General features: G+C 35.5%; 2 protein-coding genes across 2 annotated transcripts; both read left to right on the top strand.

The window, feature by feature from the left end:
- Positions 1–5,664: 5,664 nt before the first annotated feature.
- On the top strand, positions 5,665–5,883 carry GVI51_K00033 (uncharacterized protein; the record flags this gene model as incomplete). Its single annotated transcript, XM_065626637.1, has 1 exon — positions 5,665–5,883. The coding sequence occupies one exon, from the start codon at positions 5,665–5,667 to the stop codon at positions 5,881–5,883; it is 219 nt and encodes a 72-aa protein (XP_065482709.1).
- A 547-nt stretch (positions 5,884–6,430) lies between these two features.
- Positions 6,431–8,929, top strand: AWP2 (the record flags this gene model as incomplete). The annotated part of the gene is made up of 1 exon (XM_448233.1): positions 6,431–8,929. One exon carries the CDS (start codon positions 6,431–6,433, stop codon positions 8,927–8,929), a length of 2,499 nt encoding a protein of 832 aa, XP_448233.1.
- Positions 8,930–13,681: the final 4,752 nt, after the last annotated feature.

Below are 13,681 nucleotides of genomic sequence, written 5' to 3'. Positions count from 1 at the left end.
ATATTGATATGGTATCTTGGCTTATAAGGGACATCATCAACTAGAAAAAGAACAGTCTAGACTCGTAATGCATGTATATACTTGCTTTACAGTTTTTAGTGGCCAGCATCATTACAGTTCAACCCGCATCCTATGGATTTTCCGTCAGTTGAACAGGTTCACACAGCAATCCTTCCACGATATGATTTTATGACGGGGTTCTGAAAAAACTCCATTATTCTTCATTATCTTACACGGAACATTATCATAGGTTTGATATGAATTTTTTATACGTCATATTACGTGCATAAGTTACTACGCACTCTGACCACTACTAAGATTGTACTGTATTCAATAGTACTTTATTCTTCTGCTCCACGACATAATATGACTTTGTAAATCCTTTAATTTTCAACCGATAACTGCTTGTGTTTGTCTAAGAGCTAGATACTGATTATAATCAATCATGCTAATTAACCCGAGCAGACATAAAATTAAGACTTTTAAATAACTACCAAAATTTAAAATAAAAATGAACAATCTCATAGTCAAATAATTTAGTAATTTATTGTGCTAAGGCTCTGTTTTCAAATATTGAGAAACTTTTAGCCAAATACCAACTAGAAATTAATATGCTATCAAATAGTAGTTGAAAAACCAATTAGATAATTATCAAATGCTAATTTCCATAAAAATACTCACTTTTTAACTCTAGGCAGAGTGTTTACGAAGGATGGATATCATTCTATGTAGCATCCTTACTAACAACAAATTTTACCATCTAGTCATATATATGATTTGTATAATAACAATAATAAAAGGTGGGAAACTATCAACTATGATTAATTATATTAACCCGTAGTTTAATCAAAGAAAAATCCAGAAAGATAAGGAGTGTTTAGTAAAGTTACTTGATAAATAATTTATAAATAATTAATTAAGAAGCAATACTTGGCCAGAAATTTATGATCACAAATTAATTTGAAAACGTTAATAAACACAATAAATTGCCTCCACAATTTTATTCGCATACAGAGAACACCTAACTAATGCTAAAAGACCTCTCAAGAACAGACAGGAATAGAAATGTAATACGATTTGTATTAATCAGAACCCAACAATAATGAAATTACAAAAGGAAACTACTAAATTACTAAGTAATGTTTCATTTCATGATAATAAAATCCACTCCATTGAACAATATGCAATCTATTATTTGTGGATTTCATATATAACAAAAATAGTATTATTATTTATTAATTTTCTTGTCTCTTAATTAACCTACTGTTACCAATTGAATTGCAAACCGTGGGGTAGGCAATAACCAATATACTAAAACATTACCAACTTGTAAGATGAAAATATAAAAAGTATTTCTACTGAAATAAAATAGAACAGGTACTTTTTAAACCCATTTGTACCTTTTTCTCCCACCCCCATTAAAAAGAAGCAATGTGTCTTGTTAAGTCAATCAAATTTTACCAAATTTGGCCGTTACAGAATATGTTTGATATACTAGTATTAATCATTATTCTAGACGGACATAGCATAATCACGTGCAAATGCCATCTGTAACATGTGCGATCTCTATGAGCAACCAGTAATCATTGACAATAACCAATAATAGGCACTTTATAGACTTATGCACAGTACTACAGAGACACATATAAAATAAGGCATAACTAATCGATCATATGTAGTTATCATTTTTGATAGGGTAAATGAAACACTAAATGATAAGGAATCTTTAAACAATACATATAAAATAATAAATAAAACTCCAGATTTGAGTAATCTTACCATAATCATTTTACCACATATATGTTATATTTACTTATGGAACTTGAATTATATTGCATAATACAATTCTATATTTGTATCATATATTTTTATCAGTCGTCACTATTTATCAAAGCTGATTTATTGCAGATTAGCCGAATTTACTGTTGAAAGCTAAGAAAGCGGATGTTCCAACAGGTTATGATGACAAATACTCATCCAATATAGAGCCGGGTAAATAATTGATAAAAAGTTGTTGAGATAAACTCGAAACTACTTATTATTCTAAACGACAATGATCATATGATCATACCGTGCCATGAATACGAACGTCTTAAACGACAATGACACCAGGCATTATAGTACCGCTCATACAGGCACAGAAGTATATAAACGAAGGAGAAGATAAGATAAGATAGAATTAGGCCGGTAACGGACTATGGTCACTTTCAAGTAAAAAGAATCACCTGAAAGATTACTAATCAGAAAAGAAACCGAGTTAGGGCTTCTTAGAACCAATTTATCTGTCAAAGATAAAAGGAAGGAGTCCTCATTGATAATAGTCCATGAAGTTAGACCAAAGTTCTAGTGTCTTATTCTGTATAATGAAAGAGGATAACCAGTATAATTTCTATAATATACCCTTAGAGTCTTGAATTAATATCTTATCATCATGTCTTCTATGTATCTGGACACAAGAACTAACTACTCCACAAGATCGTCTTAGACTATCTCAACAAAAATCCATATATTAGTTTCAACGAGAATCACGTTCATATCTTACTCTTTACCCGCGATAATTTGTACGAAAGCATACAAAAAATCTAGAGAACGAATGATAAATAATTACCAGAATACATGTATTTCGACATTGCATCTCAGAACAATATGACTATGAAAAAACGGCAATTATGTTTCCTCTTTGCCCAGAAGTTTATTGCTAAAAAAAACACAAATACTGCAAATGAATTAAAACTGAACAACAACTCAATTACGGCTCCTTCAATGATATTTTTAATAGATATATATGTAATAACTAAACCATGTTGAAAGTTATAATATCTAGACTTTACTACTAATTAGTATAACTTAGCAAAATCATGAATAACATCAGCTCCTGTTACTACAAATCTAATATGAGTATCAACAGTGTTTAACAAAAAGTTTTGAGATCGCATTTTTATGACATATCTATTTTCATATTTCTCTAACGAACGCTTAGTACTGCCTTATAAAATTATTGAATTTCGTTGATGGAAACATCCAATTACATAAATAATAGCTATACCAAAATACAAAAAGGTATTATAAATGAAAGAATTTATTCAATCAGTAAAAAGCAAACTTTTATGATCTCGATTAGTTTGCATCTATTTGAACAATATACCGGAATAATAATGTTTTTAACCAAAGTAGGTCGAGTAAAAATAACTTATTGGTTATTACTTGTAATAACAGCAGAGGTTGAAACAACTTGTAGAATAAGTAGAAATATTTATGTTACAGCTCTTTAGAATCACAATTTTCCAATATCTGAAAACAACTGTGATTGGATTGATAAAATATAATCCACAATACCTAGTAGGTGCTACCCTAACATTTATTTCTTGGAGAAGAAGTGACGTCATAAAAAGTAAATATGCCAGCCAAATTTTTTTGAAGAAACTATTTTGAATTTACAAAAAAATATTTGATGACAAAAAGTTTCATGAATCTAGCCAAAATAGGAAACAATTACAAAACATGTCACGAACAAAAAATTGCTAATTCTTCGTACGGCACTACAATGACGTCACGAAATAAATGAAATGTTGAATTTACTTTAACAGTGAACCAATAAGGAAGCTACGATTGAATATTGCTGATGAAGGGAAGACTTGGTAATGAAATACTATTAATATTACCCAATGCCATTGTAAATGCTGGGCAAACCAATAGTAAACTAACTTATTCTTGTCTAAAAGATTAGTTATCGCAATCTTCTCAAACAATATACTACTTAAAATTGGTCGTTAAATATCTGTCTTCATCATGTTAAGGTTTGTTGAGTGTGTTTAAAGTAGTTACGATTTAGCTTGAATCTTAATTGGGGTCTAGATCTTTGAATGTAATTTATAATGAAATAAGATGTCAAAAAGCCATGAAAATGCATGACAATATATTTTTGCTTCTCAAAACAGTTAACAAATCATTTATCAGCGATATGTGTGATAAGCACACAGTCGAAATTTATGAATATCATTCTTTTACTAAAATTACATTACATTTTTTTTTGGAACGATGTCTTCAACGATGTGTAAAGTAGGGAAAAGTAGTTGTAAAATTGTAATTAAATCTACTAGTGTTCTTGGAGAAGGAGGTTAGAGGTTACTCATATGTAAATAATATTGGTAACCAATATTTTCCTCATTATGTTTTCTATTAATCCTATTTCGTGATATTGATATCCATAAATTATTGTTGCCGCGTGACGCTAAAAATGTAGTTCAAAATTTCATTGCTTGCTGGTGATTCTATTATATTCTCAAGGAACACAATGAAGTAATATTTGCTTCATAAATGAAGATATAATATAAGCTCTATTTCGATTTCATGAATGACAAAATAAAGCACCAGTGATAAGGATTGTTTCAATAACATATGCTAGGTACTTTGTTAATTCTTCATATTTGCATTATTATCTGACCATCTCCAAATGCCAATGTATTTTATGACCATCATTTTTGATATATTCTACCATTTGCTTTACATTTTTATCTAGTATAATGTCTTAGTGGTACACTAAAATCAATGTATGAACAGAATTTAAGCGAGAAGCCAGTATTTCAGCTATTGTTTTTTTGACACACTTCGTTGTATCTAACTATGAATAAATACTGCTACCCAAGCTAATTCTCCAGATAGTAATGATTTTTATCCCTTTTTGGCTTGAATAAACACAAGATAGTATTTGCTTGTTCCGGACATTAGTGTGTCTTTATTTATTTAATTCAGATATGTATCTAAGAAATTCAGATAACTAAATGTTAGATATATTTTGTAGCCAAAACTGTATTTTGCGAAAGGTGCTTTTATCTCCATTTTTGTTTTGTTATCGTACTAGTTATCTGTCAATTAAAAATAACACTTAATCTGAAAACTTTTTTACGAGAATGACTAGCAAATGACATCATTTGATTATATTAATTATGAAAGAATTGATTAGGAAATACTAAATTTGTCTTGTTTTTCTTCCTGTGGCATAATTTGTAAAATTAAATTTCTATTATAACCTTGTACTACTAAGAGATGTTTGCATAAAACTAGATATCTCAATCACTATAATGGAAATTATCATATAAGAAAGAAAAATACTCTGATTTTTATGTGCTCAATTAATAAGATGATTACAAAATGAGTGATATATAATGACTTCTATGCTAATATTTTATTGAATAGTTTAAAAGCTTCTAAGTATCTACTAAAATCCGATAAAATTTGTAATTTCTTTAATACAACCTATTACCAGTATTCTATAGAAAATTCCGGAAGTGGGTATATTACGCTCTATTACTCAAGAGTAATAGAGCACGACCTTAACATGACTTTTTAGATTAATTATTCTAGGTAAAATATTGGCGACTTAATTTTCTAATATAGCATCACAGTAAAGTAAACAAAAGAAAATCAGGAATATTGAAAGAAACAAACTTGGGAATTAAGCAGTTGGATAGTTGTGAATTACAATATGAATTTGTGATAATATATAGCCTCTAATATACATTTATTTGCTTCAAGACACACATAACTAAAATAGAAAATGGAAAATGCAATACCAATCCGCTATGAACAACTAATCTCTACCATCAAACATGATATTCCTATATTCACACGTTAACTAACAAATAAAGCAAATAATCATACTATATGAAACAAGCAAAAAGATATATTTGTACGTGGTTAGAGTTCCGTGTATGTACATATTTGGCTAGAATGAAGTCAAGAACATTAGTTAACACGAATGTCTACTTTGTAGTAATAAGTATTGTCACACTCGAACTTGAGAAAGAGGCTTGTCTTTCTTTTAAGTACTTACTTTGTATAGTTTATATTTACCAACTCATTAAAAGATTGATCAGGTACTAAAATAATTTGAGACTACATCATTTTTTTGTTAAAATAACCCCATAAATCCTCAGTCACAAAATCAAATATTGCTAACAAAAACACCATAAAATAATTGTAATATTTTATTGTCTAATTTCTTCATTAAATGTTTTTCATATAGTTACTTTAGTAGTATTATTTTAGCGATGTAGATGATGTAATGCAGCAAATAAGTAATACCAAAAATTCCGGAAACATATTCAACAAATGTGTTATTTTTTCCCCTTGTATCAAGTAAAGTTGATAGTTAATTTTCAGAATGTTTCTAACTCTATCACAGAAACACAGTTTTTTCTAGATAAAGATATGTTTTTTTTTTCTCAAGTATAAATACTTAGTATACATTTCAGAAATGGTTTTAAATAAAGTTCAAAATTTACTAATAATGTTTTTTCTTGATAGTCGATGTATCAATGAAGCATTACAAAAGAAATATTAACGAGAGATTGTCAAAACTTATCGCCTTATCAGTATTTTATTTTTTGACATCGGAACCAAACAAATTCCATAGTTGCTTTTTCAAGAAATGAGGAAACTACCATTGTTCATGGCTTGGAAATTTTGGCTAATTTGCCTTTATATTATAAAAGTTGCTTCTACACAAATTGTTATTAAAAGTAATACAATTGTTGGTGGTAATAACCCTTCAGGTTTTCAAAATGGCTACATTGTTTCTGGAGATGCCTTTTTGGCTTTCCAGGACATGAACACAGTTCCTATGTACCAAACAGTTAGAATCGATAAGGGTGGGGCTTTGTACTACATCAACAATGACAAGCAAGGATTCTCTATTTTGTCTGATCACAATTACAATCATCCTTTTGTATTTCTAAATGAAGGGACTGTTGTCGTTGATGACCGGAGAAGCATCAGTCCTGGTTCTTGGACCATAAAAGATGGCTCTTTTACTAATAATGGTAATATCATGTTTACGTCAAGTCAAGGTGATATATTTAGTATTGGCTCGAACTATATCACCAACACAGGTTTTATCTTTTCTAAAGGTACTAGTTTTGAGAAACCTCAGCGGTTGCAGATTGGTAATGGTAATATATGGATTAACACTGGTACTGTCTGTATGGCCAATACTACTTATATCTTAGAAAATGCTATTCAAGGTGGAGGTTGTATTTCTGTGGGCGAAAATTCAGTTTTCAACATCTATAGTTTTGATATGCAACAACAAACAGTATATTTATCTCACCCGTCGTCTGTTCTTATCCTAAATGGAGGGCATGAAGTACCAGTATATGGACTCGGTAATGGAAATGGAATTTTATACCCTGATGCTCCTATTAGGGATATCTATTATGATTCCTCTACAGGCATAATGGATGTCACAGCAGGAACAAATGGAATTTATAAGTTTACTGTCTATATTGGTGCTGGGTATAATGAATCGAATTTTGAAATTGTGAGCTCCATAAAAATTCATGGAATAAGCTATGATAATTATAATTTTGTGAGATACCGAGGACCGCCACCAAATCTAGCTCCATCTGTTTGTCAACCATGTGTCGAGATACCATTGTATTCATTTCAGGTTCCCGATCCATATACAACAACCAATGAACTGGGATTTTCGGAGACCGTATCATTTTATTCTACATATAATGAAAATGATATACCAGTTATTGGTAATACTACAATATATGTACCTCCAGCTATCTATACATTAACCAAGGTCAATGAAAATACAACTGAGACAGATATTATTAGTAGAGTAACAGGTATGGGCTATAATGGGCTACCATTCACTTATTATACCACAATTACAGTTGGTGAAATGGAAACCGGGGTGGTTACAAAAACGATTACTATTACAGAAAATAAAAGTAGGAGCACCAAAACAACGCTAATGTCGAGAAACTACACTTTTAGTTTTTCTAATTACTCTCCTATATCAAGTAGTGGTACCTATAGTGTGTCTACGGTCGATAATATAACCACTCTCACAGATACTGTTGCGAATGTCTCTTCAAGTGGACCAAATAGCATAGTAACTGCTACAATGACAACATATCAAAATAATCATGAATTTAATAATGCCTCGGTCATAAACGTAACAAACTCAAGTAATATAATGGTCCCCATCACCTCAACGTTTTATTCTTCTGTTGACTCCAATCTTACAACTCCTATAACGAGCCTTACCAGAACATCACAGAGCCAAATTGTCTCCCACATCACCAAGCTTGCATCCAGCATCAATGAAACCACAATCGCCAATACTTTCCCATCCCCTGCTGCCAGCGGTACTAACTACACCACTGTCGTGACCAACGCGGAGGGCTCTGTCCAGACCGACATTGTCTCCCACATCACCACCACCGACTCCGACGGCAAGCCTACCACCATCGTCTCCCACATCACCACCACCGACTCCGACGGCAAGCCTACCACCATCGTCACCACCTTCCCAGCCCCAGCTGCCAGCGGTGCTGACTACACCACTGTCGTGACCAACGCGGACGGCTCTGTCGAGACCGACATTGTCTCCCACATCACCACCAAAGATTCCATAGGTAAGCCTACAACTGTTGTCACCACTGTTCCATACACTCTATGCGCAAGCAACGCAGACTACACCACTGTAGTTACCAAGTCCAACGTCAGTGTTGAGACCGAAGTTGTGTCCCACATTACCACCACTGCTCCATGCTCTGATTTGGAATCCCACGTTGAGAACCAAACAACTTCACCAAGCATGCATACCACCTCACTTGTTGGTTCTGAAAACGGTGTTAGTGCTAAGACTGTCAATGACAAGCCTAACCCAACTATTTTTACAGAAGTTGCTGTAAGTGAAGGTACTACATCTAATGCCGGTTATGTGACAGACCAAGGTAGCTCTTTGGAGATGTTTGCTCCTACAGGAGCTTCTGCTGTTGAAAGTGGCAATAAGGTGTCCCAGACCCAAACTGCCTCCATCTTCCATGGTGCAGGTTCTACATTCAAGATCAAATTTAATACCATTCTACTATCCACATCATTGACTATCTTGATTCTGTTAGGCATGGCTTAAGCCGACTATTATCTGAATTAAGATAATAATTGTACTAAATGTACGTTCGTCGACTCATGGATATAACTTTACATGATGTTTGTTTTATTAATTAATCACACTACTATTGGGGGAAAGCAATGGCAATGCTATTATAGTCTTAAGGTCATATAAAGTTGGAGAGATCCCCTAGTTGTCTAGTTCGTTATGCTGCAACATTCATTTACTCTGCTAGGTTTATTGAAATCCAGTTCGAATTTGAATATATTTTTTAGGGAGTTTTTATATTTATGTATTTGTCATAATAATAAATATTTTCTCTTTGATAAAATGTTTTTCATGTGTTTCTGGATCACTGCTGCCGAACATGGGCCTCTGTTTAAATGAAAACTGACAAGTTGCGAAAAGCGCGAGATGTGAGCAGTGACGGTAATCATGTGAGTCCAAGTATGTATAATTGTACGAAGGGAAGTACTTCTAAACATGTTGGCATTTCTCGTAGGTGTTGAAGTTCCCAAGAGTTATCAAGAAAAAATGGGTGACACTTTCAATTTCATTGAATTTACCAAAACATGTAATTTATCTAATACACCTTCTTGCCCATATCAATACTATAATATTAAGAAGTGTATTTATAGGTGTCCAATTAATAATCCCCATACTAAAAGATATGTTTTAAAACAATCATTTTGATCAATGATATGTCTCTATCAAAGTTCGGTGGTCAAATTGGTTCATCATATTTATTCAAGTTACTCTAAACAAATCAGTCACATTAAAATATACAACCATACATCCCAGTAATGGATGCCGATCTTGTTGTTCAACTATTTCATAGCATGTTGATATTCATTAGGATGGCCATTATATACAAAAAATTATTTCATTATCGCTAGGGCAACATGACAAACTCTATATTTAATACGAACTGGCATCATAAAGGTTGTATTTATAGTTGGTTCTACAAAACAATTGATACAGATTCGAAGTCCACAGTACTCTGCAGTTGTTCAATATTGCATCATTCAATACTTACCACAATTGTTAAATCGAATCGAAGAAATTGGAGGTATTTAGTTTACAGTGTGTGAGCTATGGGTATTATTCTCTTACGCACACATGGCTTAATATAAACCAATAATAGTTTAGAAAGACTTGTACAATGAATTTACAGGTCGTGATACTATTCATATGTGGATATTAGAAAGTTTCTTATTTGAGTTCGAGAGTACATTGTCGATGAATTGAGAGTTGTGATTCCAGACATAGTATATTGTTTTGATCAAGGATTTTGATGTGAATTTCAATCCAAACATTGTACATTATTCTACGGAGATTGCATGCATTGAGTCTGTATTATATGAGTAAAGTAAACTACACGACATATTTCATATAGATAACCTAACCTGATCTCCGTGCAACTGAGGACAGCTGATTGGCATGAGGCATGTATTATCGAACAGTAGCTATAAGTGTGAATTGTTCTGAATGGAATAATTACTAACCTGGTAAGGCATTAATGTCGTGTCTGGGGAAGGGTTGTACAATAGAGTTGTTCTTTAGTTTCACTGTTAAGATATGGTTAAACATCTCAATTTATACATCAAAAGGATGCCACTAACTTTCATCTTTTGCTAACTCTCTTAAAGTAGTTGATATACAGAAACCACGACTGCTTTGTAAATGTGTTTGGTAAAGCTGTGTGTTTCCACATCTTTTAAGTTTACGGACAGAAATTCAAAAGTAAAACATGTTGATTAAGTATGTTTAACCTTGAACATTAATGCTTTTAATTTATACCATGTATAATTATCTATCTCCTCATTTACCTACCCTCCTACAGAAGACCTTTTGTGAGATGGTGGAATCACAGTAGCATGCCACTGTCACGTACTTTGTTCCGGGTAGTGGGCCAAGCTGAGCCTGCAAGTCCAGATATCTAAGTTGCGAAAAACGCGGGACCTTGCGTTCTACGAGACAGTCGACAAAGCAATTTGATTTACCCAGCCTGGCTAAGAGTTGCGAAAAACGCGAGATGTTGTGTTCAACGAGGCGTTGTTGAAGTAGAACAACCACTCTGTTCTAGAACAACAGTTCATCCTGAAGTGTTGCAGTTCATCTGGTTGAATCTGAACTCTGACCAAGATTCATTGATGTATTGATAGTGGGAGTTAGAAATACATGGTTTGCATTGTGAGATAGGATAATATTATATATATACTAAGATAGTAGTGTATTACTGTAATCTTGTAAGAGTACAAACCTCTGAAGTACTGAAGACTTCTTCTACTGTAATACATCATTGGTTAAATACTATGCAGGAGGATGAAATGAACAATCCAGTCTATTTTATGAAGTTTTCTTGACTTTACCATATATGCCTTGATCACTTGTCACCAGTATTTACTTTATCAACATTTACTTCACAATGATCATGAGATGAAGTTGTTATCATGATGTAGTTATAATGACCTTGTAGGATTCCCAAATGTATTCCTGAAACAATGAGTTCCTCCACAACACAACACAACACATATCAATGCAACATCATGTGTGATTTATAAATGCTTATGAATATGGTAATATCTGTGCAGTACTTTTACCAGACTGTTGCGTTTCTGTGAAGAGCATTTTTGTTCGACATAAAACATCTTTCAAGAACAGATTTTCATTTTTTTAGGGTTACATAGGGTATGGTAAAGTTCTTAGGGCTGCATTAGGGTTCGTGTTTCATTCATTTGTCTGGGTAAGTAGGGTTTGCAGTTGTTAAAGTTAGGGCTAATAGGGTTGTATAGGGCTCCAAAAATATATATTTTGGTTATGAGGGGAGGATTTCTGGTGGTAAGTCTAAAGTGAGCTATCAGAAATATGAAGATGTGCCACAAGGTGTTCTGAATATCATGTAGATAGATTAAAAAGTTCACTGTACATATTTCATCCCATATATCTACATTCATCAAAAGACATCTGTAGATTATATGATGTGTCCATATATATCTAAGGCTCCATTATGGGATTTAAAGTACTAGATAAAACTAAATCCAAATGGCTTAAAAAACTGAACAAGAGCTATAACAAAATAGCAGCTTATACTTTGATAAAATGATCAGATGTATTTAGAGAATATAAAACAAATGTAATACACAGAAATACCCCCAATGTTAGCATTAATCTGTTTAGTAACAATATATGACAATGAAAACCAAAGGAATGGTATACAATATATATGTCAACTACATGATGAATGATAATTTACAACTACCAAATATAATTCAATGAAAGTGTATTGTTTTTAGTTTAGTATGTAAATGGTGTCACATATAACATCTTTGGGATACCTCATATTTGTGTGAAGTGACTGTCATATGATCAGTGCTTGTTAAGAATTTAATGTTAGGATAATAAACGACAAACATATAATAACAAATATACAAAATATTATAGTTGTAATACCATCTAAAATATAGGTAATGGACTGTAGTGTGGGTGCTGTGTAGTCTGGGTGCTGTGTAGTCTGGGTGCTGTGTAGTCTGGGTGCTGTGTAGTCTGGGTGCTGTGTAGTCTGGGTGCTGTGTAGTCTGGGTGCTGTGTAGTCTGGGTGCTGTGTAGTCTGGGTGCTGTGTAGTCTGGGTGCTGTGTAGTCTGGGTGCTGTGTAGTCTGGGTGCTGTGTAGTCTGGGTGCTGTGTAGTCTGGGTGCTGTGTAGTCTGGGTGCTGTGTAGTCTGGGTGCTGTGTAGTCTGGGTGCTGTGTAGTCTGGGTGCTGTGTAGTCTGGGTGCTGTGTAGTCTGGGTGCTGTGTAGTCTGGGTGCTGTGTAGTCTGGGTGCTGTGTAGTCTGGGTGCTGTGGTCTGGGTGCTGTGGGGTCTGGGTGCTGTGGGGTCTGGGTGCTGTGGGGTCTGGGTGCTGTGGGTCTGGGTGCTGTGGGGTCTGGGTGCTGTGGGGTCTGGGTGCTGTGGGGTCTGGGTGCTGTGGGGTCTGGGTGCTGTGGGGTCTGGGTGCTGTGGGGTCTGGGTGCTGTGGGGTCTGGGTGCTGTGGGGTCTGGGTGCTGTGGGGTCTGGGTGCTGTGGGGTCTGGGTGCTGTGGGGTCTGGGTGCTGTGGGGTCTGGGTGCTGTGGGGTCTGGGTGCTGTGGGGTCTGGGTGCTGTGGGGTCTGGGTGCTGTGGGTCTGGGTGCTGTGGGGTCTGGGTGCTGTGGGGTCTGGGTGCTGTGGGGTCTGGGTGCTGTGGGGTCTGGGTGCTGTGGGGTCTGGGTGCTGTGGGGTCTGGGTGCTGTGGGGTCTGGGTGCTGTGGGGTCTGGGTGCTGTGGGGTCTGGGTGCTGTGGGGTCTGGGTGCTGTGGGGTCTGGGTGCTGTGGGGTCTGGGTGCTGTGGGGTCTGGGTGCTGTGGGGTCTGGGTGCTGTGGGGTCTGGGTGCTGTGGGGTCTGGGTGCTGTGGGGTCTGGGTGCTGTGGGGTCTGGGTGCTGTGGGGTCTGGGTGCTGTGGGGTCTGGGTGCTGTGGGGTCTGGGTGCTGTGGGGTCTGGGTGCTGTGGGGTCTGGGTGCTGTGGGGTCTGGGTGCTGTGGGGTCTGGGTGCTGTGGGGTCTGGGTGCTGTGGGGTCTGGGTGCTGTGGGGTCTGGGTGCTGTGGGGTCTGGGTGCTGTGGGGTCTGGGTGCTGTGGGGTCTGGGTGCTGTGGGGTCTGGGTGCTGTGGGGTCTGGGTGCTGTGGGGTCTGGGTGCTGTGGGGTCTGGGTGCTGTGGGGTCTGGGTGCTGTGGGGTCTATCTCTCTCTTTT

The sequence above is a fragment of the Nakaseomyces glabratus genome, chromosome K (genome assembly GCF_010111755.1).
Source record: "Nakaseomyces glabratus chromosome K, complete sequence".
Classification (NCBI taxonomy): domain Eukaryota; kingdom Fungi; phylum Ascomycota; class Saccharomycetes; order Saccharomycetales; family Saccharomycetaceae; genus Nakaseomyces; species Nakaseomyces glabratus.
The sequence above is the reverse complement of the archived record's forward strand: the minus strand, read 5'-3'. Positions and strand labels throughout refer to the sequence as shown.